Below are 23,573 nucleotides of genomic sequence, written 5' to 3' on the forward strand. Positions count from 1 at the left end.
CAGCAAACCATGAAAGAGGAGACAGGAGCAGAGAAAAACTATGAAAACAACCACAAAACAAGTAACAAAATGACAATAAATACATATCTATCAAGAATTACTTTGAATGTAAACTAAATGCTACAATCAAAAGACATAAGGTGATAGTGGATAAAAAGATAAGACCCATCTATATATGATGCCTACAAGAAACTCATTTCAAATCTTTTTTTATTTTTTATTTATTTTTTTTATTTCAGAGAAAGAGAGAGCATCCCCGTGTTGAGCATGGAGCCTGATGTGAGGCTCAATCCCATGACCCTGGGGTCATAACCTGAGCCAAAATCAAGTTGGATGCTCAACCGAGTGAACCACCCAGGCACCCCGAGACTCATTTCAGACGAAAGTGAGGGAATGGAGAAACATTTATAATACAAACAGATGTCAAAAGACAGCCAGGTAGGAATACTTATGCTAGACAAAAAAGACTTTAAAACAAAGACTGGAACAACAGACAAAGAACACTATATAATAATGAAGGAGACGATCCAACAAGAAGATATAGTCACTGTAAATATTTATGAACCCAACACGGGACCACCCAAATACATACAACAGTTAGTAACAAACATAAAGGAGATAATTGATAGTAACACAATAATAGGGGACTTTAACACCCCTCTCATTTCAATGGACCAGATGGATTTAACAGATATATTCACAACATTCCATCTTAAAACAGAATACACATTCTTTTCAAGTGCACATAGAACATTCTCCAGAGGAGTTCACACATTAGGCCACAAAATGAATCTCTACAAATTGAATAAGATCAAAGTCATACCATGTATCTTTTCTGACCACAACACTATGAAACTAGAAATCAACCACAAGAAAAAAATCTGGGAAAACTACAAATATAGGGAGAATAACATGCTATTAAATAATGAATGGATCAACCAAGAAATCAATGACATCACATGGAAACAAATGAAAATGAAAACACAATGGTCCACATGTTTTAGAATGCAGCAAAAGTGGTTCTAAGAGGGAAGTCTATAGCAACACAAGCCTACCTCAAGAAGCAAGAAAAAATCTCAATGAACAACCTAACCTTACATATAAAGGAGCTAGAAAAAGAACAAGCAAAACCTCAAACCAGCAGAAGGAAGGAAACAATAAAGATTAGACCAGAAATAAATGATATACAAACTAAAAAACAAACAAAACCAACCAACCAAACAAACAAACAAAACACACAAGAGAACACATCAATGAAACCAGGGGCTGGTTCTTTGAAAAGATCAGAAAAATTGACAGACCTCTGGCCAGACTCATCAAAAAAACAAAACTGGCTGGCTCAGTTGGTAGAGCACGCAACTCTTGATTTGGGGGGTTGTGAGTTTAAGCCCCACACTGGGCATAGAACTTACTTAAAAAGAGAGACATTCCATGCTCATGGATTGGAAGAACAAATGTTAAAATGTCCATACTATCTAAAGTAATCTATACATTTATTGTAACCCCTATCAAAATACCAACAGCATTTTTCACAGAGCTAGAACAAACAATTCTAGAATTTGTATGGAACCACAAAAGACCCCAAACAACCAAAGCAATCTCAAAAAAGAAAAAACTGGAGATATCACAATTGTAGACTGTGTTAGTAATGAAAACAGCATAGTACTGGTGAAAACAGACATCACAGATCAATGGAACAGAATGGAAAACCCAGAAATAAACCCACAATTCTATGGTCAATTTTCAACACAGAAGACAGGAATATGCAAGAAAAAGAGAAAAAGACAGTCTCTTCAACAAATGGTGTTGGGAAAACTGGACAGCTACATACAAAAGAATGAAACAACCACTTTCTTATACCATCCACAAAAATAAACTCAAAATGGATGATGGTTCTAAATGTGGGACCTGAAACTGTAATGATCCTTCTAGAGAGCACAGGCAGTGATCTGACATCAGTTGTAGCAACATCTTTCTGGATATGTCTCCTGAGACAAGGGAAATAAAGTCAAAAATAAACTATTAGGACTTCATCAAAATAAAAAGCTTCTGTACAGCAAAGGAAACAATCAACAAAACTAAAAGAAAACATACTGAATGGGGGAAGATATCTGCAAATGACATATCAGATAAAGGGCTAGTGTCTAAATACATAAAGAACTAAACAACTCAGGGATGCCTGGGTTGCTCAGTCTGTTAAGCGTCTGACTCCTGATCTGAGTTCAAGTCTTCATCTCAGGATCGTAAGTTCAGGCCCTGTGTTGGGCTCCATGCTGGGTGTGAAGTCTACTTGAAAGAGGGAGGGAGGGAGGGAGGGAGGGAGGGAGGGAGGGAGGGAGGGAGGAAGGAAGGAAAAAGTATGGATACAAATCAACACAAAACCACCCAAATAATCCAATGAAAAATGGGCCAAAGTGAACAGCCATTTCTCCAAAGAAGAAAACAGACACATGTGGCCAACAGACACATGAAAAGAATGCTCAACATCATTCATCATCAGGGAAATACAAATCAAAACTATGAGATTACCTCACACCTGTCAGAATGGCTAAAATCATCAATACAACAAACAACCAGTGTTGGCGAGAAGGTGGAGAAAAAGGGACCCTCACGTGCTGTTGGTGGGAATGCAAACTGGTGCAGCCACTGTGGAAAATAGTATGGAGGCTCCTCAAAAAGTTAAAAATAGACCTACCCTTGGATCCAGTCATCAGACTTCTGGGTATTTACCCCCAAAATACAAAAACGCTAATTCAAAAAGATACATGCACTCCTATGTTTATTCAGCATTATTCATAAGAGGTAAACTATGGAAGCAGCCCTAGTGTGCATCAATAGATGAATGGATAAGGAAAGTGTTTTGTACATAGATACATACATATGTACACCCATACATATATATATACTCATACGTACAGACACACACACACACACGACAGAATAGTATTCAGCCAATGAATAAATCTTGCCATTTGCAACAATATGGATGGATCTAGACAGCGTAATAGCTAGCAAAATATGTCAGAGAAAGACAAAAATACCTATGATCTTACTCATGTGTGGAATTTAAGAAACAAAATGAACAAAGGAGAAGAGACAAACCCAGAAAGACTCTTAACCCTATAGAGACTTGATGGTCACCAGAGGGGAGGTGGGCGGGGGATGGGGGTTATAGGGGGTGCGGATTAAGAGTACATTCATAGTGATGAACACTGAATAAAGTACGAAATTGTTGAATCACCACGTTGTGCACCTGAAACTAACAGAACACGGCATGTTAACTATGCCGGAACTAAGATGAAAAAAAATGAAAGAGAAAAAAAGGAGAAAATCAAGAGGAAGGTGGTCTAGTGCCCTGTCCCTGAGGGGCCTGCCCCAAACCCACAGCAGAGGAAAGACAAAGGGGCACCTGGAAGTGTCCAGTGTGTGACAGGAAATCCAGAACTGACCTGTACGGCTGGCTTTTCCACTAAAAAGAACAGGTGCTAAGACTGGACGGGGTTTGGTTTCCCTTCTTATGGCTGGTCCCTTCCTCTGGAGCCCAGAGCCTTCCTCCCAAGCCCCGGAATGGTCCCCACTGTCCACACCCACACCCTGTGCCAGCCAGGTTGGGCACTGTGTGAGCCAGCACGGCAACACAAAACCTTACCTTGAGATGGTGGAACATTCGATGTGCCAGCCAGGTCTCCCGTTTCCCCAAGGAGAGGCCCAAAACACCTCCCGGGGTTTAGCTGCCTTCCACAGGGCAAAGTCGCTGGGGTGCCGCTTGTCAGAATCAACTGCCAACAGATCAAGTGACCGCTCAGGGGCGAGAATCTACAACAGGCAAACCCACACAGCACCTCCACCAGACGGAGGCAGGAGGCACATCCCAAAGATGTTGTGCCTTCCTATCAGTGACCTCACATCTCTCATTCACGGGTCTCTCTCCCTGGTGGCCACTGGAAGGACTACCCAATGCTTTTATCTAAAATATGCCAGACTGTGAGGTCTCACTGCAGAGCTAAGGCCAGCTCCCACCAAGCAGAATGAGTCGGGATTTCAAATAAACACTGAGGCTTCTTCCCAGGGGGGCACTGGGCTGAGCTCTCTCTGCCTTATTCTTGTTGTGAGAAAGCTGTACTTGCCAGCAAATGAGTTCCAGGGTAACTTTTCCCCCCAAAAGAGAATTATATAGAGAAAAATAACAACAACAAAAACCACACACCAAAAACCAGAATATCCATCACATTGGAGGGGCAAGAAAACCCAAAGAGGTGGGTCAGGAGATAACACAAGGTTGTACGATGAGCCACCACTGGGCTCTCTCTCTGTTCTAAAACGTGAAGCGGCCAAGATTCCCTCTGACAGATGAGTGGATAAACCGTGTTGTATCCAGACAGTGGAATATTACTCAACACTAAAAAGAAATGAGCTATCAAGCCATGAAGAGACGTGGAAGGTAGTTGAGTCCCCTGTCCCCAAGGGGCTCTGCCCTTGCCTACATCCTGGTGGGGCCTAGTGGCTTAAACGCACATTTTCGTTTAAATGTGTATTGAGTGAAAAAAGCAAGTCTGAAAAGGTCACAGACTGTATGATTTCAACTTTATGGCATTCTTGAGAAGGCGGAACTATGCAGATGATAAAAGATCCTTGGTTGCCAGGGGTCAGGAGGGATAGAAGACGGACAGGTGGAGCACGGGGAGGGGTCTGAGGGCAGGGAGGTGGCCCCATGTGATAACACAATGGTGGATACGTGTCATTACACATGTGCCCAACTCCAAAGAATGTACGACACCAGGAGTGAACCCTGATGTTAAACCATGGGCTCTGGGTGATGATGTGTAACACAGGTCCACTATGACAAACGTCCTATTCTGGTGGGTGACACTGATAATGGGGAAGGCTGTGCACGAGTAGGGGCAGGGGAATGTGGGAAATCTCTGTTCCTTCCCCTCGGTTTTGCTGTGAGTCTATAAGTGCCCCCCAAAATAAAGTCTATCAAAACACAAAAGCGTTGCTGATGCTAGAACATGTGTCTCAGAAGCTCGTCCTCTGACTCCAGGGGGCACACCGCATATGAACACGTGTGGCCAGTCCAGCGGTCCTCGGTTCTGGCCTTTCAGAAGGGGAGCAGGATACTACTAAGAGTAACAGACACCATTTCTGAGGAGTCAAATAATACTGTCAGTAATTAAATTTAAATGGAATTGTTTATAGAGCAGAGGATAATGCCTGAAGACAGAAATGACTTGGACAGTTTGTCTTTTGAGATTTTGCTTGTTTTTATTTGGTGCTTTTAAATAGTGTCCTTTTAAAATTATTTTATTTTTATTTTATTTTTTTTAGTTTGTTCATTTTGAGAGAGAGAGCAGGGGAGGGGCTGAGAGAGAGGAGAGAGAGACTCCCAAGAAGGCTCCGTGCCATCGGCACAGAGCCCAGCGCGGGGCTCGATCCCACGAACTGTGAGATCATGACCTGAGCCAAAATCAAGAGCGGATGCTTAAGCAACTGAGCCACCCAGGCACCCCTAAAATTATTTTAAATTTACTTCTCTATACACATTTCTTCTCCACAAAAATAGCTTCATTCTAACAGTCACTGGAACAGAAGGGACTGCAGGAAGAGATTAAAATCCCCTAGGAACGTACTATATGGTAAAATACCTATGGGGATGTAACGTATGGCCAAGTACACGTGGAACCGAACACACCAGCAAGGCGGAGGAGAGTGGGGAGATGGGACACCGTGAAAGTGTGCTCTCTGGGGAAGGGCTGGGGGAGACTCACGACTTGCCGTGTGAACCTCATACTCCACAAATTTCCTCTCTTAGAAAATAGGGACTTAAATGCACAGCACGGCTGGGATGGACAGTCTGGCGCCATCACCATGGCCGAGCACAGGGGAGGGGGAGGCTGATCACAGGGGAGGGGGGGTGTCCACCCACCTGGCTCTGCGGTGGGACTGGGGACCGCACCCACGAGCTTGCCGTACCTGTCTCCTCTTGACCGCAGATCGAAGTAGACGTTGCCTGTTTTACAAAGGTAATTAGAAATTCATCATTTCTCAGTCTTAAGTATCAGCATCTACACGGGCTTGGGAGCTGACCGGTAATTAGGACTCAAACTCAGAATCTGGCATCCGGCCTTCACATGGCCCCTTTGTTCTGTCTCTAACTCAGAATTCATACCACCACCACTATTTCGTAAAAGCACGCATTTGCACACATCACGAACATCCAGAGTGGGTGTGAAAACCCAAGTGTAAGATCTACGTCAAACGAGATGGTTCTTTTTCAAGAGAGGGGAAAGGGAGTGTTACCGCGGCCTGCGTTCAGCTCTGGGCTCTGCGGCTACAAAAAACCCATCTTGACCCAGATATGTCTACGACCATCTCTTCACTTGGAGCCCAAACACCTCCACACTCGAGCACCCTGATGGATGAGGGGGAAGCGGGTGCTGGAGCACCCCCCCAACCCCCCCAGCAGGAAGGAGCCCCGTGCTGAGCAGCCGGGACTGTGACATCAGATCTCTATCCTGACTGGGGGTGGGGCTGGGGCGGGGAAGGACTTGGCACAAGGGCCCTGGGTGGCTGGGTGCTGCCCCGGCCTGTCCTCTTCTCCCAGAGCTCATATCGGAGCCCAAGCTACGCCGGGGGTAAGTGGGGACACTGGGAGCTGCTGTCCACCACGTCAGAACGTCAACACGCTCTCAAAAAGGAGACAATTCTCCTCACCTTCGCTCATGTTACCGATTTGCTGAACTGTTTCCTCAAAGAGTTCAAAATTCAAATTACAACCGAGATTTTACGGAACTGTTGAAAAGTTCAAATTAATGGAGTTTGAGTTAACGTCAATTTACTTTGACTTCATTACATTTACGCTGTCATTATTAAAAACTGACAATAAAGCATAGTAATAAAATGATAAAGCGCGTTCGGATGAGCGCCTCTGCCCCTCGTGAGGGTTGCCCTCCGGGTGGTGCGTCCCACTCCACGTCACAGGGTGGCAACAGGGAAACAATTCTTGTATTTTCTGGAGCAAACTCCAGTTCAGTCCCCTAAGCCCCTTAAAAACAAGTTCTTCTTGGAAACAAAATCTAAATAAGGTAAAGGAAAAACAAAACCAAAAACACATGCTCTTGTGTACGCAGAGGTTACCGAGAGAGGCAGCGCACGGTCCGGGGACCTGGGGGACCCGGGGCCCCTCACGTGGGTCTGTGCTCCCAGCAAGACCCCTGCAAGAAGGATGCTTCCGGCCAGTAAGTCCAGTGACCTGCAGAAGCTGTGTCCACCCTCAGGCCTTACAGTCTGTGACTTAACTTGTTATTTACTTGCAACAAGCGTCGCAATACCCGTTTCTCCCAGCCCCAGGCTGGGCGTGCTGGTGGGTCATTCATTAACAGCACAAGGTTCCTGTGGCCCCAGAAGTGACAAAAAGTGACAAAACACAAGGGCATGACCAGCAAGTTCGGGCAGCACGTGCCCGGCTACCAACCACACAGCACCGGCACCAGAACAGGGCCGAAGTCCGCTTTCCACCACGAGAGGTGAAGCAGCGTCCTGGGAGAGAGAAAGCTTTGGTTGCGGGGTCCAGGACAGGTGGGACTTGGATCAGGAAGGACCGGGGGGAGAGGGAGGGGGTGCAGCTGAGAGTGAAGGACATCCCAGAGACAGAAATGCCAGGAGAAAAGTTCCCAGGACAGGAGACTTCGGCCAGAGGGACACACACACACACACAGCCAGAGGAAGGGGCCCCCAGGATTCGGTGTGGCTGACCAGTGGTAACACAGACAGAAGGCACAGTCCCGGGCAGTGGGCGGCCAGCAGGGGACCAGGCTGGGGGAGGCAGGGACAAATGCAGGGCGTGAATATGCGGAGGACAGGATGAGGTAGGGACTGTCCAGCACCTCGGTCGGATAACGACCCGGGTTACGCGGGGTGCTCTCTTACTCAGAGGTGCACGTGGGAGGGTCAGGATGTCCACAGCCCGATTTCGCTGGCCCCTTAAACATACACCCGCACACAGAGAAAAATGTCAGAGGGCTAGTCTTTAACACAATGTGCAACTTTAAGGGTACGGCTTTCGTCCCCAGCTTTTTGTCATGGAAAATTGCAACCACGCTAAAAGAAGGGCTCGTTAAGAACACCTGTACGCCTGCCACCCGGCCGCGGTAACTGCTTTATCTAGGTGAGCTCTCCAGATGTTCATGTCTTCCTGTGACCACGGAAAATACTTTAAAAAAGAACGGATTCGACAGCTTCGCCAAGAGGTACAATAACCATAAGAAAATCTCACGTTTCACACAGGAATCACCTCAAGAAAGACAGTAAACCATCCGGCTTACTCCAGGAAGTCGTTCACACGCGTCCAGTTCCTCCAAACCCTACAGGCGCTTCCCCAATGATCAGTTCAAGCAGCATAACCCTACCTTGTGCTGTCGAATAAGCATGCCCGTTAGCAATTATTCCTTCGATGAAAGAAATGATGTGAGGAATATTTTCAGTTACCCTCAAGTACACCGTCGGGGGGAGAACCTGACGGAAGGCAAAGGAGAAGTGACTTTCGGTGGGTGAAAAGTGTAGGTCCACCGTGCTGGCTTTCACCGCTCATGGCACCCCCTTGTGGTGAGAGGACTCAACAACACGCTTTACCTTCAAGGCTGCCATGTCTTGTTTAAAATTCTCTTCATAAAGATTGGCCAGAGAAGCAGGTGACACATTCATCTGCAGAGAGACAGGCGAGCTGGTCAGCAGGTGGAGCCCCACGCGGCTGGCCTCAGTTCACCATGGCCGGCTCACAGAGGGGCTCTCAGTGTCAGGTCTCCAAGTCCTTGTAGTCACTTAGCTAGTCACGAAGGCTCATTACAGACCCCGTGTTCTGGTTAGAGAGAAAAAAGGAATAAACAATGTGACGATTTCTGTTACGTAATTCAAACCCAAAAACACACACAAAAGCCTCCACTTTTCTAGGGCAAGGGCAAGGGCAAGGGCAAGCTACTTCAATCTATTCTACATAATAAGCAGAAACTTGGGTTCCTATCTTATCCCTTACCCCTCAGGGGGCAAAAGAAAACAAGTCAAAAATACATGAAAGAGGAACTCGGGGAAGTATTTTGAAAGTAACACAGCACCTGAACACAGGGCAGTGGGCGGGCAGTGTTCCACCCAAGGGCGGGTGGGCAGGCCGGCCCCGGAGACAGACGTGGAATTCTGCGCTCAGGGCATCTGGGGACGCGCACCTGCAGCCCCAGCTTCTCAGAGGGCGCTGGCGCACAAAACCAGGCTCCCAAAGTATTTTTTACTTTTCGGCATCAGCAGAAAAAAACACTCGGGGACCAAAAGCAGGACACGGCACCGGACACTGTTGGGCATGTGAAGGCAGCGGGAGCCTCTCCCTCCCTCAACTGGCCTCTGCAGCCCCGGCTCCTCCCCAGCCCCTGGCCCCAGACCAGGGCTCCGTTTCCCACTTCCCGGACAGTAAGAAACTTTCCCAAGTGAGATGCCCCCTCCAACCCCATCACTCTGCAGCCATGGTCTTCCCTGCCCAGGGCCCCAGACAGGTAATCATCCTAGAAATTTTCACCAACAGACAGGTACTGAATAAATAAACCTGGCGAACAAAGGGGCGGTTCAGCTGTGTGGCCGTGGGGAAGGCAATGAACCCCTGTGCCTCAGGCTTTCTTTGCAACACAGAGATGACCCCCAAGTTTGCCACGAGGATTCGGTGCGGCTGTGAAGACAACGGTGTGAATGGACAATGCTGGTTAACACCTCTGTTGAAGACACGACCCCCAGCACCCCCCCACACGTATCTGCAACTCCCTCCTGAAATGTACCGCCCTGCCTTGAACCTGCAGCCTGCACACGATACCACCACCACCTGGACCTGTCCCCTGACTGCCTCCCATCACACACCCACACTCAGAGCCCCTCCCCAGGCCCCTCGTCACGCTGTCTTCTGCTGGGACACACGTCACATCACACACATGCAGGTTCATTTCTGAGCTACAGCCCTGGACTTGAGACAGCTGGGCAGAGGGCACATGCACATACCCTTGCTGGCTACTGTCCACAGTTCCCATGGAGGGTGCGTCAGTGTCTGCAGGGCCAACCCCAACCGTGCAGGGGACTCACCTCCGGACGCTGCCAACATGACAGCTAACAGATGCTTTTTCGTAACTGTAACATGTATTTCCCTCCTCTGAGGGGGTGTGAACATCTCATGTGTTTAGGAAACATTCACAGGGAACGTATGGCCACCACACCCGTTTCTCTTCTTACCGATTTGTAGGAAGTATTTTTACATGAAAGAAATTAGCCTTTTATCTCTGATGTGAATTTCAATTATTTTCACAGTCTTTCAACACTATGGCTATCTTAGGTCATGTAGAAAAAATTTTTATATTTAGCAATCCTTTATATTTCTCCATCTTTGGGGCGCCTGGGTGGCTCAGTCGGTTGAGCGTCCGACTTTGGCTCAGGTCATGATCTCGCAGTTCATGAGTTTGAGCCCTGCGTCGGGCTCTGAGCTGTCAGCACAGAGCCTGGAGCCTGCTTCGGATTCTGTGTCTCCCCCTCTCTGCCCCTTTTCCGCTCATGCTCTGTCTCTCTCAAAAAATGAATAAACGTTAAAAAAAATTGTATTTCTCAATCTTTTCCCACAAATGGCTCCTGGTTTGGAACCAAATTTAGGAAAGCCTTCCCCAGTAGGAGGCTATAAAAACGGCCCCCAAGTTCCTTTAGTAATTTGGGGTTCCATTTCTTTTATATTAAGTCTCCAATCTGCCCTAGATTTGGTTGAGGCACACATTCAACTGGGGTTTATTTTTCTCCCAGATGCTTACCTAACTGTCAACATTTTCTACTGGATAATTCCTCTCTTACCCACTGATGTGAAGTGCCATCATTACCATTAGACAAATTTCCATTATTTACTGTGTCTACGTCCAACTTTCTAACGTGTCCCGTTATCTGCTCATTGTATCTGTACAATGACCTTTAATTCCTACAACCTTGACAGCGACAAAAAGCAGACTGGTGAATGCTCGGGGGCAGGGTGACACGGAGGGAGGATGGCCAGGGGCAGAGGAGACTTTCAGGGTGATGGATGGATGGATGGAGACATGCATCTGCACACGGGAGACGGGCTCACAGGTGCACACATGTCACCGTGCTGTGGGCCTCGTGTGCACTAAATGCAATTGATCGTAGGTCTGTTTGACCTCAAAACTGTGCCAGAAAAGGGAAAGATTATGAAAACAAAAAATTTTCCATAGCTTTAAAAGTATGTTTTAATATTGGGTCGGACTACTCCCTCCTTAATACTCTTCTTTTACAGAACTTTCCTGCTACTCCTGCTTTTGTGCCGTCCTGTGTGAACTTTAGAATCCGGTCTCTAGTTCAGAAAAAGGGGAATAGTAAGAACACGTGCACGTGCACACACATGCACACACACGCATGGCTGCAGACACATGCACACGCACAGACGCGCATGGCTGCACACATGCATGCACGCAGCTGCACACGCACAATGCGCACAACAGCACACACGCAAACGGCTGCACACATGCATGCACGCAGCTGCACACACACGCACAATGCGCACAGCAGCACACACACGCACACGGCTGCACACATGCATGCACGCAGCTGCACACACATGCACAATGCGCACAACAGCACACACGCACACGGCTGCACACATGCATGCACGCAGCTGCACACACACGCGCACAGCAGCACATGCACACACACGGCCACGCACACACGGCTGCACGTATACGTTCAAGGCCGCACACATGCACATGTGCACACAGCAGCACACACACGCACAGCTGCACACACATGCACACGCACACATGCGCACAGCTGCACATACATGCACACGCACACATGCGCACGGCTGCACACATTCACACTCACGCACACGGCCACACACACGCTCCTGTAACGACCTAGCAAGTACCACACTGCAAATACGCAACCCCTCTTCCACCTGTGGCTTCTCCAGCTCACACGCACGAGCCCAGAGGGCATGGTTCGGAAATGTTGAGTGACAGCGAATTGTAAGGGGAATATCAATCCATTGCCGGCTTTGCAGGGAGGAGCGGAATCATATTCTAAAAGTAAAGTTTTTAAATTTGATTTTTAGGCAGCTGGTCATCCCACTACCATCGGGCTGGCACTGCTCCCCCCCCCCGCCAGCAAACCATAGGGCGCAGGTGCCGAAACGGCGTCTTAGTCCCGTGATTTCAGATTCCTGTCCAGCTCGCCCTGACCATCATAAACCATTTCAAGCTGGTTCTCCCCCTGGCAAGGGCCCCACTGCTCGGGCCTTGGCACTCACGCTGAGCGTCCAGCCTTCCTCCCAGAAAGAAGAGCAACAGGGGCCGGTGTTCCTGAGGCACAGAAAGAATACCTTTGGCTCGAATCTCTATGCCACATTCATTACGAGTTTTCTTACAAACGGTGACTATGCAGATGTATCATCTTCCTCTGGAAATTCTCACCCCAGAAACCCGTCTGTGGTTTTTATCCCCGACAAACTGTAACACTGAGCCAAAAATTAAAGTCAAGGGAGTGATTCAGAAAAGCATAATGTTATAATTTAAAATATTTTTAAAAGTGCTGGAGCAGATGGCACGAAGAATACCGCCGTCACTTAAAAAGCTTGCACTGGATAAAAGACGGCCTTTTTTGCGAGATGCTAAAAAACAAATAGATGTTTTCATAACCATGCTTCGGATACGTGCTTTATCATCCTACAGATATATCTTGAAGAGATCTACCCAGTGCCACATTAGCATCCTATGACGGGACGAGTATGGAAATTCTCAGGGGTCAAAAATTAAGCGCTCTCTGCATACAGAATCTTTCAGCCAATTCTACCAGCCTGTTCATAGTGTAAGTAGAAGATGATTTTTCTGTTGTTGTTTTTGGTTTGAGACAGAGAGAGAGAGAGTGAGCACACGCGGGAGAGGAGCAGAGACAGAAGGAGGGGGAGGGGGGGAGAGAGAGAGAGAGAAAGAGAGAGAGAGAATCCCAAGCAGGCTCTGCATGGTCAGCACAGAGCCTGACATGGGGCTTGATCCCACGAACCATGAGATCATGACTTGAGCTATGATCAAGAGTCAGACACTTAACCGAATGAGGCATGCCTGTGCCCTTAAGTATAACACAATTCTTTGACATGCGCTGCCTCCTCATGGTATCTGTGAAATCCTCTAACTTCCCTCTAGCTGCGTTTACCCCTGCTGCCGCCCCTCCTGGGACATGTGTCCCGTCACCCACTTGGCTAACCAACCCCCACCCCTTCCCCCGGGGCCCTCCAGAGCCTGACCGTCTTCACCCAGGCCTTTCAGGTCGAGGTTTCCACCCCCGATTTTGCAGATTCACAGCAGAGCCTGATTCATCAAGTTCATGGACCCATTTGGGCTGTCAGGTGCCCACTGAGGGTAAGGATGGAGGAAACACTCACGGCGTCACCTTCCTCCTTACTTACTTACTTCCTCCTCCTTACTTACGAGGCATTTCCAAACGCCTCGTGCTGCCGTGTTCCAAGTACGTGCTCACGACGTCAGAGACCACGGATTTCTGGGTGCCATCTCCATTCTGAACACAGGCCTTCCTGCTCAGCCCCTGTGGGGTCAGCCATCCCAGTGCCTGCCCAGGCCAGCCTCCGCTCCTAGTACATTCCAGACAACAGCACAGCTCCCTGCCCCCCGCCCCTCCCCAGGCCAGCTCGTTTGCTCAAAAGCTTCACTCTAGAATCAGAAGGCTGTGCCCCCAGCGAGGGGAACACAGTGGGGAAGCCACTCCAAGCCCCTCCTCCTGTGGGGTCAGCCAGCTGTCACAGAGCGGTACCTGCCCGGGGACCCCTCGCCCCTGCCTTCCCTGCTGTCCTCTCACGTCTGCCCCTCACTGCAGCTCCCGAGGAAGGGATGGCTCCCCGCGTCTGCATGGCCTTGGCTGGACCAGGGGGACACCTGACCCCAGCGGCAGAGACAGAATGGAAGCCACCAGGGCACCAGGGACGGTGACCCAGGCCGGCCTGCCGGCTCTCCGCTCCCAGCCTGCGGTATCGTCTTTCTGTCACCGAACGTGCAGCCGGTGTCCCGGGACTCAACCCTGTTCTGACACTAACTGCGGGTCAGCGGGCTAACCTCCTCCAGGGAGTCATTTCTGAATTCCGGGGCGGTTTGATGGATTTCCTTGTGGTCCCCCATCCTGGCTAGAAGATGAGCCATGTGACACACGAGCATCCCTCTGTGGGATCGTCCACCTCACAGGGGACACAAGCTCCGTGCAGCCAGGAAGGGTCTCCCTCACCTTCGTGGGCACAAAGCCAGACGGAGGTCTGACCCCTGGTGGGTCGATACACCCTCAGGCACAGTTCTGGAAATGGAGATTGAGTCTACCGTAGGGGAACACGGCACACCGGCTAAGCTGCCCACTGGCCAACCCAGCTGTGCCGAGGGACGAAAGGAAACACATTTAAAGCCGGAGCCCAAGTTCAGTGCCGCTGGTAAACGCTCTGAGTGGCCCAACTCTTAGAAGAAAAGCCTTATCAAAGAACCCACTCCTCCTTCAACCAGAAATTCCACTTTGGGAAAAGTATTTAGTGAAACAAGACATTATGGAAAAAAGACATTCACAGTAGCCCTATCTTTAACAGCTATAAACGACGCAGCCCAGACGGGGAGCTGCTGCATAGCCCCCTGCATGGAATGCTGTCGAGTTGTTAAAAAGGCAAATTGGGGGGCGCCCGGCTGGCTCAGTCAGAGGAGCGTGCGACTCTTAATCTCAGGGTCATGACATCGAGCCCCATGTCAGGTGTAGAGATTTCTTAAGTAAATAAAAGTTACAAAAAAAAAAAAAAAAGGCAAGTTGTGAGAAACAGGGAGATGTGGTTTCTAGAAAATAAGTTTGACTATGGAAGCACTTCAGAGTCCAAAACTAAGAACGGTAAATAAATTATGATATGTCCATGTGATGGAATGTTACGAGGCTATTCAAAATGCTAGAGAATATTTAAGAACGTGAAGAAAATTCTCAAAATACACTAAGTGGAGGAAGCAGACTATAAAACATTATAAGCTGGTTTCCTAAAGAAAAAAAATAGCACATACAGTGTTCAGTACATACATCCATCTTCTAAAACAACAGGAATGTCACATGCTCTGTGTAGGTTTTTGCACAGATTGGACCGTTTAACAATCCTTTACAGATCTTTAGAGATAATTGTTAAAGTTGCTAATTATGACAAGCAGAAGAGACAAACCTTTGAAAGCCGACTTTTAAAAACTTAACTATAATATTTAACTTCAACCCCTCAGTTAAAACTTCCCCCCAAAAAACTTCCCCTAAATACCGTATGAGTTGTAAGTGCCCCGTTCGCCTCACACATAACAGGTGGGAAAATTCAGCCTCCCATGAGCTCAGTTTCTCTAGCCCAAAGTGGGCCTTGACTTCCCTCTGCACAGGAGGCTGGGGGGCCGAGGGGCCAGGAAAAGGATGAGGTTCAAGCAGGAGACCGGGACAGAGCGAGACTCGGCATCAAAGGCTTTGGCGACCAGAATCGAACAGGCCTCTTTTACCGGGACAGGGATTCCTCTGAAAACCTGTCAGCACATCCTCGCTGGGTCACACACGGACAGTGAGACATAAAACACACGTGTGCAACAGCCACGGCACTGCCACGCAGGGATCAGAACACTCACACGATCAACATGGTCGTCGTCGACGCTTACCTCACCGGCTCTTTTGATGATTTTATCATCCACGTCCGTGATTCCCATCACCATGATGATGTTGCATCCGAAAACCCTCGTGAGGATCCTTCGAATGATATCGAATCTAACATATGAGCTGCAAGGAAATAAGTATTAGGGAGTCTTTAATGCAGAAAATCACTGCTGTGATCTTTAAAACGGAGCGCCTTACATTTTAACAGGCTGCCACAGAGCAGTCGCGTGTGTGACAGTACGGACAGCTCACGTGCAGCCAGGAGAAGGGCCCACGCGGGTCCTCGCGAGAAACTAACAAAGGCATCCCCTCAATGTCAGGTGCAGTATTAGCACTTTTAACGTTGGAGCTGGTAAGTGCGCTTACATCCATTGGATTGTATAAAAATTCACCGCTGATACAATGGCTCTAGCTGGTTAAAATACAGAGAGCTGTTACCATCCCAGTTCACGGTTCTAGAGTAACTGTAATGTTTCGCTATGGCAAAACAGCAGTAACAACAAATCGAGGCAAGTACAATGAAAGCTGTACGATGTCACTCCTAAAGAACGTGTAAAACTATCATAGAATATTAACACATCGGCTTATCCGTGGGCTACACTGGGGCAACTCAAACTTATAAAACCAAAAGGGTTCAAGAGCCATTTAAAATGTCAAGAATCTGGAGGTGCCCGGTGGCTCAGTCAGTTGAATGTCCAACTCTTGATTTGGGCTCAGGTCATGATGTCACATTTTGGGAGTTCGAGCCCCGCGTCAGGCTCTGTGCTGACAGCATGGAGCCTGCTTGGGATTCTCTCTCTCTCCCCCTCTCTCTGCCCCTCCCTAGCTTGCGCTCGCGCTCTCTCTCAAAAAAATATATAAACATAAAAAAAAATTTAAATGTCAAGAATCTGGCTTCACACTCTGGAAAACAGTATGGCGTTTCCTCAAAAAAATGAAAATAGAACTACCTTACGACCCAGCAATTGCACTACTAGGTATTTACCCAAGGGTTACAGGAGTCCTGTTTTGAAGGGACACATGCACCCCCATGTTTATAGCAGCACCATCAACAATAGCCAAAGTATGGAAAGAGCCCAAATGTCCATCAATGGATGAATGGATAAAGAAGATGTGGTATATATATACAATGGAGTATTACTCGGCAATCAAAATGAATGGAAATCTTGCCATTTGCAACTACGTGGATGGAACTGGAGGGCATTATGATAAGTGAACTTGGTCAAAGACAATATCATATGACTTTACTCACATGTGGAATTTAAGATATAAAACAGATGAACATGGGGAAAGGGAAGGAAAAATACGATAAAGACAGGGAAGGGGACAAAACATAAGAAACTCTTAAATTCACAGGCACCTGGGTGGCTCAGTCAGTTGAACGTCTGACTTTGGGTCAGGTCACGATCTCATGGATTGTGGGTTTCAGCCCCGTGTCGGGCTCTGTGCTGACAGCTCAAAGCCTGGAGCCTGCTTCGGATTCTGTGTCTCTCTCTCTCTCTCTGCCCCTCCCCCAGCTCACACTCAGTCTCTCTCTCAAAAATAAACATTAAAAAAATGAGAGAAAGACACTTAAATACAGAGAACAAACTGAGGGTTACTGGAGGGGAAGTGGGTAGGGGGACTGGCTAAATGGGTAAGGGGCATTCAGGAAGACACTTGCTGGGATGAGCACTGGGTATTATAAGTAGGGGATGAATCACTGGAATCTACTCCTGAAATCATTATTGCACTAAACGCCAACTAACTTGGATATAAATTGCAAAAAGAATCTGGCTTCTCATAAAAGCAACCTTAAAGCTCAAGGTCAGGTAGTCTCACGCTCATCTGTCATCCGCACAACCTCTCTAAGTTCCGAACATCCTTTTCCCTCGAAGACGAGCCCTGTTATCACACCCCTTCAGCTTGCCACACCCCCACTCCCCGAACGCAGCTTGGGTGACAAAGCGATGTCAGAAACTCCTTGCCAAGATATTTAATCATTTGAAGGCTTGAACTGCTTACTCAGAAACTGGGCAAAATCCCACCACCCCATGGAGTTGTTGGACGTGATCCTGAGGCCTGTGCAGCACGAGTTCCTACAGGCGTCACCATGCCCTTCCTGCGGCTTGAGCAGGGAAAGACCCTACAAGCAGTGAGATTTCAGAGAAAAAGTAAGAAGCACAAAGTAAAAAGAGTCACATGCTTGGCCCTGAGGAGTTTAAGGGCTTCATGGCACTGAGGCCACAGGTGCATGACTCCCCCAGGGGCCACTCCATGTCCACGATGTCAGCCCCTTCCCGGCATGTCCCCGTCTGTAGCTGGGGGATCACAGCACCATCATCCGGTGCCGTTAGGGCGTTACAGTGGCTGGTGTTTGCAGAGCATTTAGAGCAGAGCCTGGCACACAGCAAGAGCAGGTGTTGTGTCTGTTAACTACACGTCTTTCTTTTTCTTTTTTAAGTAAGCTCTACACCCAAGGTGGGGCTTGAACTCACAACCCTGAGATCAAGAGTCGCAAACACATACTGACTGAGCCAGCCAGGTGCCCGGTACACGTCTTTTTCAGTAGAGGCCAGTGTGGCTACCTGGGGAGGAAGGTGGGGAGACGTGAGCCTGGACGGTAAGTCGGGACAGGCTTATAGAACTGCAGAGACGACCTCAGGACTTCGAACTTTACCTTAGGGGCAGTGGAGCCAGGCCAGCCCCTCCCTGCCTGTACGACCTCATATCTTGTAGTTCTTAGATTTTCTACCCCCAGGGACATCCTGAAGGACTCCTGAAGAATGGGTTCTGTCTCCCAGCCCAGCCTTCCCTAGCGGTTATCCTTGAGGGGAGTGGGGGGGGGGGGGCGAGACTGACGAATGGGGCGCTGGGGAGGCTTCTAGGCTGTCGGTAACGTCTCCCTCTAAGAGCCATGAACACTTCATTCCGCTGTACGCTTAACATTTGTACTCTTCTGTATTTGTAAGGGCAAGTACAAATTATAATCAAGAGGCTTGGTTCTCCTAGCTGAAAATAAGGAAACAGGCTCTCCCCCCACCGCCCCTTTCTTTCAGAAATTCCTCAGTCCTTCTAAAATGGATGTAAGGAGCACCTGGGTGGGTCGGTTGGTCACGCATCTGACTCTTCATTTGGGTTCAGGTCATGATCCCAAGGTGGTGGGATTGAGCCCCGTGCCAGGGTCTGCGTTGAGTGTGGAGACTGCTTAAGATTCTGTCCCTCCCTCTGCCCACTCCCAGGCACACATGTGTGCTCTAAAATTTAAAAAAAAAAAAAAAAAAAAAGGTTTGTTTTAATTTTTATGAAATGTTTTATGTAGATGGCTTTAATGGCTAAGGAAGCCTCTGTTGAGTCCCACGACCAGAAAACTCTCAAGGACCCGAGAGCCACCTTTTTTTTTTTTTTTAAGTTTCAGATATTATTATTTTTAAATGTTTCCTTTTTTTTTGAGAGAGCGTGCATGAGCAGGGGAGGGGCAGAGAGAGGGGCAGAAGATCTGAAATGGGCTCCATGCTGACAGCAGTGAGCCTGATGTGGGGCTTGAACTCACAAACTGCAAGATCTTGACCTGAGCGAAAGTCGGACGCTCAGCTGACTGAACCACCCAGGCGCTCTGAGTTTCAGGTATTTATTAATCAGTGTAAACCCCAACACGACACACTGACGTGATCTCGTGCATGCAGAGGGGAAAGGTTTCCTGGGCAAGTGGAAAATTGTGCGGATGGCTTCTAGAAGACCTTCGGTCTAAGCAGCTTTATAGTGAAACATTTCCTTTCTTCAGTTTGCGGCATCAACACTCAGTAAACAGAACTTGTATTGATCACTGGGATCCCGTTTGTTTGCTAACATCCATCAGAGCTAAGAGCCACCCTTCTGAAATAAAGTCATCAAAGAAGGAAGGGGGATGGGCCGGACATGTCATCTGGCTGCACGTCACAAACCCCACCTGATCTCACAAGTGTCACCCACCTGGCTCTATGAGATTGAGAGTTCTGTCTTTGCAATCCTGTTAGCGGGCTGCCTGTGACCACGTCCCGTGATGATTTAATGTTACTCAACAATAAACTTTGCTTTCTCTTCTGCCTTTGTGGAGAGGTTTTTCCAGGTTGGGAAGAGTTGTTGTTTTTTAATACTTCCCCAACATATTTCATACTTCAATAAAGAGGTCAAGATATGCTTTTTACAAGTAACGCTGTTAGCCCACAGTGAAGGAAGAAAGGATTCCCACACCACTGATGTTAACAAAACACAAAAAATGCTCCAAACTTCCTGGGTGATACATGATTTTCTAAAAAGTGTAATGAGTACAGGTAGCTTTCCACTTTTAGTCTAGGTCTGAAACACAACAAGTTTAAAACACGAATGAGAGAACATAGAAAGTATTAGGAAAAGTGCAATTCTGACAAAGGTAGGCAGGAGTGCAGCTGATGGTTAGCAGGTTGAGGAAGCGAGTACCTGGGAGATCTGAGACACCAGGCTCCAGGCTTCCTGAATGTGTGACCTCGGGGAAGTTCCTCACACTAACTGTGAAGTCCCCACCACGCGTCACACTTCAGGCACTCTGCAAGCAGCACTGTATGGGCGTTATTTCAAAAAATTGTGCAGGTTGAAAAAAGACGGATACAATTATCGTCCCCATCGCAAAGATAAAGAAAGCAGGACTCAAGGTAATAAAGTGGCTTGCCCAAAGTTGGAAAGAAGATAGTGGGGCCAGAAATAACTCACCAGCTGACTCCTAACCCCTGGAATGGCCTCATCGCATTAAACATCTAATTCCAAAACAGGTCATTTATCACTGCTCCTCATTGCCTCCCTCAGTTTCCTCACCTGTGAAATGGGCATGAGCGCTTAGAACTACTACAAGAACGAAATGAGAGACTGTTAACAGGTGTGCTTCCCACAGCACCAGGACTATATTCGGTATTAAGCTGCCACTTGAGAAATGGAAAAAACCTGCAAAAGGCTCTTTCTTTCCAAAATAAAGGGTCGCTTGAAGCGTGAAAAATCAAACTGGGGTCACTCACCAAGCATGGCCAAGGTGTGCATGATCATAGACAGTTGGTCCACAGCTATACCTAGGAACACAGTTACAATCCATCACGTGAATCATACTTGCAAGAAAGGACACCACATTCTCAGGGTATCATAGAACCACGTTTGGGGATTCCCAGCCCAAGCCTGTCAAGTACCCGTGACTACAGCACAGTGTCTCCAATTGTGCCGCCACGCACTTGTCACTTACTGAATGCTTTCCACCTGAGAACCTTCCGACGCACAGTCCTTCCCGCCCCTGGTCCCCAGCACCCCGGTCCCCCAGGTCCCCGGCGGCTACCAGGAGGCGGCGTCCGCGCTGCCCACGATCAAGGGGTCCTTCCTCCGGGTAAGGCTGTTGTACACCTTGACGCCCGTGTCGTGGCCCGCCGGCTGCAGCCAGCCCTGCCCGCGCGTCCCCGACGCCGCCCGCTCCGGACCGGGCCAGGCCCCCAGGCCCAGCGCCGCCCGCAGAAGCTGGGGCCCCACGCCCGCCCCGCACGCTCGCAGCATGGCCTGCCGGCGCGCGGCTCGGAGCCTGGGGACCTGCGGCCGCGGGACAGGCTCGCCACGCCCACTCCGGGAGGGACTCGCACTGGGGCCGCCCACCCGGAAGAGGGCCTCTAGATCCCGCCTACCCCGGAAAAGGCTTTCCGTGGCCTGTCCAACCCAGAACGGCGGACGCCCAGGCCCCGCCCAACCCGGAAAAGGATCTGACCACGCCACGCCCATCCCGGAAGGGGTCGCAGCCCTGCCCGCCCATTCCGGAAGATGACCTGCCTCGGCCTTGTCAACCCCCGAAGACGGGGTCGGGAAGCGGCCGCGGCGCCTCCCACAGGCCTGTGTGGCGCCTGCTGTGGCGCTGGGGGCGGGGCGCGGCGCGGGCGCGGGAGGAGGTAGGAAGAGGCGCTCCTTCGCGTCCGGAGGAGAGGGCCCTTCTTCTCCCTGGAGCCCGTCGTGCGGGCTGTGCGCTAACGAATTAGGGCCGGTGCCCACCTCCCGCCCGTGCCGGAGTTCACCGTGCGGGCACCCGCCTCCGGCTTCTCGCCGGTTCAGGAAGCACGTCTCACCCCAACACAACACGCAGCACGTCTGCACCCCGACACAGCACGTTTGTGCCCCAGCGCACACACAGCAAACACATCACCTCAACACAGAACGTCTGCACCCCAACACAGCAACGTATGATCCCAATGTGCACAAGCCACGTGTGCACCCCAGCACAGCATATTGATACCCCAAGACGCACACAGCACGTCTCCACTTAACAGCACAAGGCACACTTGCACCCCAAGATAGGATTCTGTCTCCGGATGCAAGACCAAAGCTTGGAAACCGCCCCATTCATCAAGTGCCAGTAGTGGGAAGTGTCTACTTGGGATTCATTAAGGTTAAACATTCTATATCATCTCCTCTCGAGAACAAAAACAATCTGAATTGCGGTTTCAGTGGGACTTTTAAAAGGCGATTCATTTGAAGTCGCTTTCATATTGTCTTGACAAAAGTACCCTTACTGATGTCTTGCAAAACAATGTCTCAAAAAAGAGAAAGAGAAAGGAAAGAAATCCCCTTTGTTTTTACATTCCTCAAAACCGCACAGAGGTCCCTAAGTTTTTTTTTTCTTTTCTTTTCTTTCCTTTTTTTGGTTTGTTTTGGTCATTCAGTTGAAGGGAAAATTCTTAACCAGAGACAAAATGGTATGTTCCTTATTTTTTTCTTTCTGTCAAGATCCCTGAAGTCTAATTCTGCAATTCTGCTTCAAGCTAAATTGTAGTCCAACGTCAACTCTGTTCTAATGCATAGTGCTGAAGCGTTAGAACCTGTGGTTGAGAATTAGGCGACTTCTCCCTCAGTGCTAAGCACAGGCTCCCTGACTCCTCAAAGTCCTACTGGCACGTTATCCCTCCCTTGCTCTCTGCATCCCTATTTTGGTTCCTTTGTTACTGTCTCTTATTTGTAGTACAATGTGTATATTTTTCTGAGTACTTGAGATTGTAAATTTTTTTGAACTCTCTCACTGTAAGCAGATTAAATTCAGCAAAGGGTTGCTGAATTACTCTGTGAAATCCACCTGTTGTGCCTGTGGGAGGAAATCTGGGCAGTAAAATATCTGCTAGGGAAATCTCTGGTCCAGATATTAGATGTGCCGGTAAAAGAGGAAAATGAACAAAAGGCAATCTGTGACAACACACAGAGTTCACGGGAAAGGCTAGAAGTTTTAAAAACAGATTTCATGACACTGAAGACCAAATCCTGCACATGAATCTGTATAGCTGGCATGTTTGAATTGGCCATAGAAAAGTCATGACTTTGAAATGAACAATGAGATCTTCTGTCTTCAGAAAACCGGTCGTGTAATATGTTCAGCCCTAACTAGCAGCAATTCTATTTTTTCTTAAGTCTTCTGGAAATCATCAAAACTATGATAAGCATAACCCTCTATTTAATGATACAGAATAATTAAAATATGATTAATTATGAATAATTAAAATACAACTCCTTTTGCAGGTTGAATATTCAGGTATAGTAAAAATGACTGGGAAGATTAGCAAATATATTCCCAAAAAAGAGTATCCTGTTAATTTGGAGGGACTCGTCCTCACGCTGGGTCAGAACAAAGAAGTATATTAGAATTAATGATTTCAGGGGCACCTGCGTGGCTCAGCGGGTTAAGCGTCCTACTCTTGATTTCGGCTCAGGTCATGATCTCATGGTTCATGGGTTTGAGCTTTGCAGTGTGGAGGCTGCTTGGGATTCTCCCTCTCTCCCTCTCTTTCTGCCCTTCTCCTGCTTGCTCGCTTTCTCTCTCTCAAAGAAAAAAAAAAAAAAGAAATAAT

The 23,573-nt window shown here is 48.3% G+C and overlaps 1 protein-coding gene across 4 annotated transcripts in view; it reads right to left on the reverse strand.

Annotated features, from left to right (window-relative positions):
* CARS2 (cysteinyl-tRNA synthetase 2, mitochondrial) overlaps positions 1-21,309 on the reverse strand; it is a 44,313-nt gene extending 23,004 nt beyond the window's left edge. For 2 of the 4 annotated variants that reach the window (XR_007152849.1, XM_047861980.1), the window contains exons 1-7: positions 21,038-21,309; positions 20,730-20,780; positions 15,729-15,846; positions 8,632-8,703; positions 8,409-8,514; positions 5,927-6,010; positions 3,650-3,779 (exon numbers count right to left, since the gene is read on the reverse strand). Coding sequence is in view for 3 of the 4 variants with exons in the window: in XM_047861980.1 (XP_047717936.1) it covers positions 3,650-3,779; positions 5,927-6,010; positions 8,409-8,514; positions 8,632-8,703; positions 15,729-15,846; positions 20,730-20,780; positions 21,038-21,249 (773 nt within the window). In the remaining variant the exon portion in view is untranslated. Of the gene's footprint in view, positions 1-3,649; positions 3,780-5,926; positions 6,011-8,408; positions 8,515-8,631; positions 8,704-15,728; positions 15,847-19,674; positions 20,693-20,729; positions 20,781-21,037 lie in introns of those variants that run through there. The other 2 variants (XM_047861986.1, XM_047861994.1) reach the window with 2 other exon arrangements.
* Between the last annotated feature and the right edge of the window lie 2,264 nt (positions 21,310-23,573).

This window comes from Prionailurus viverrinus, chromosome A1 (assembly GCF_022837055.1).
Source record: "Prionailurus viverrinus isolate Anna chromosome A1, UM_Priviv_1.0, whole genome shotgun sequence".
NCBI lineage: Eukaryota > Metazoa > Chordata > Mammalia > Carnivora > Felidae > Prionailurus > Prionailurus viverrinus.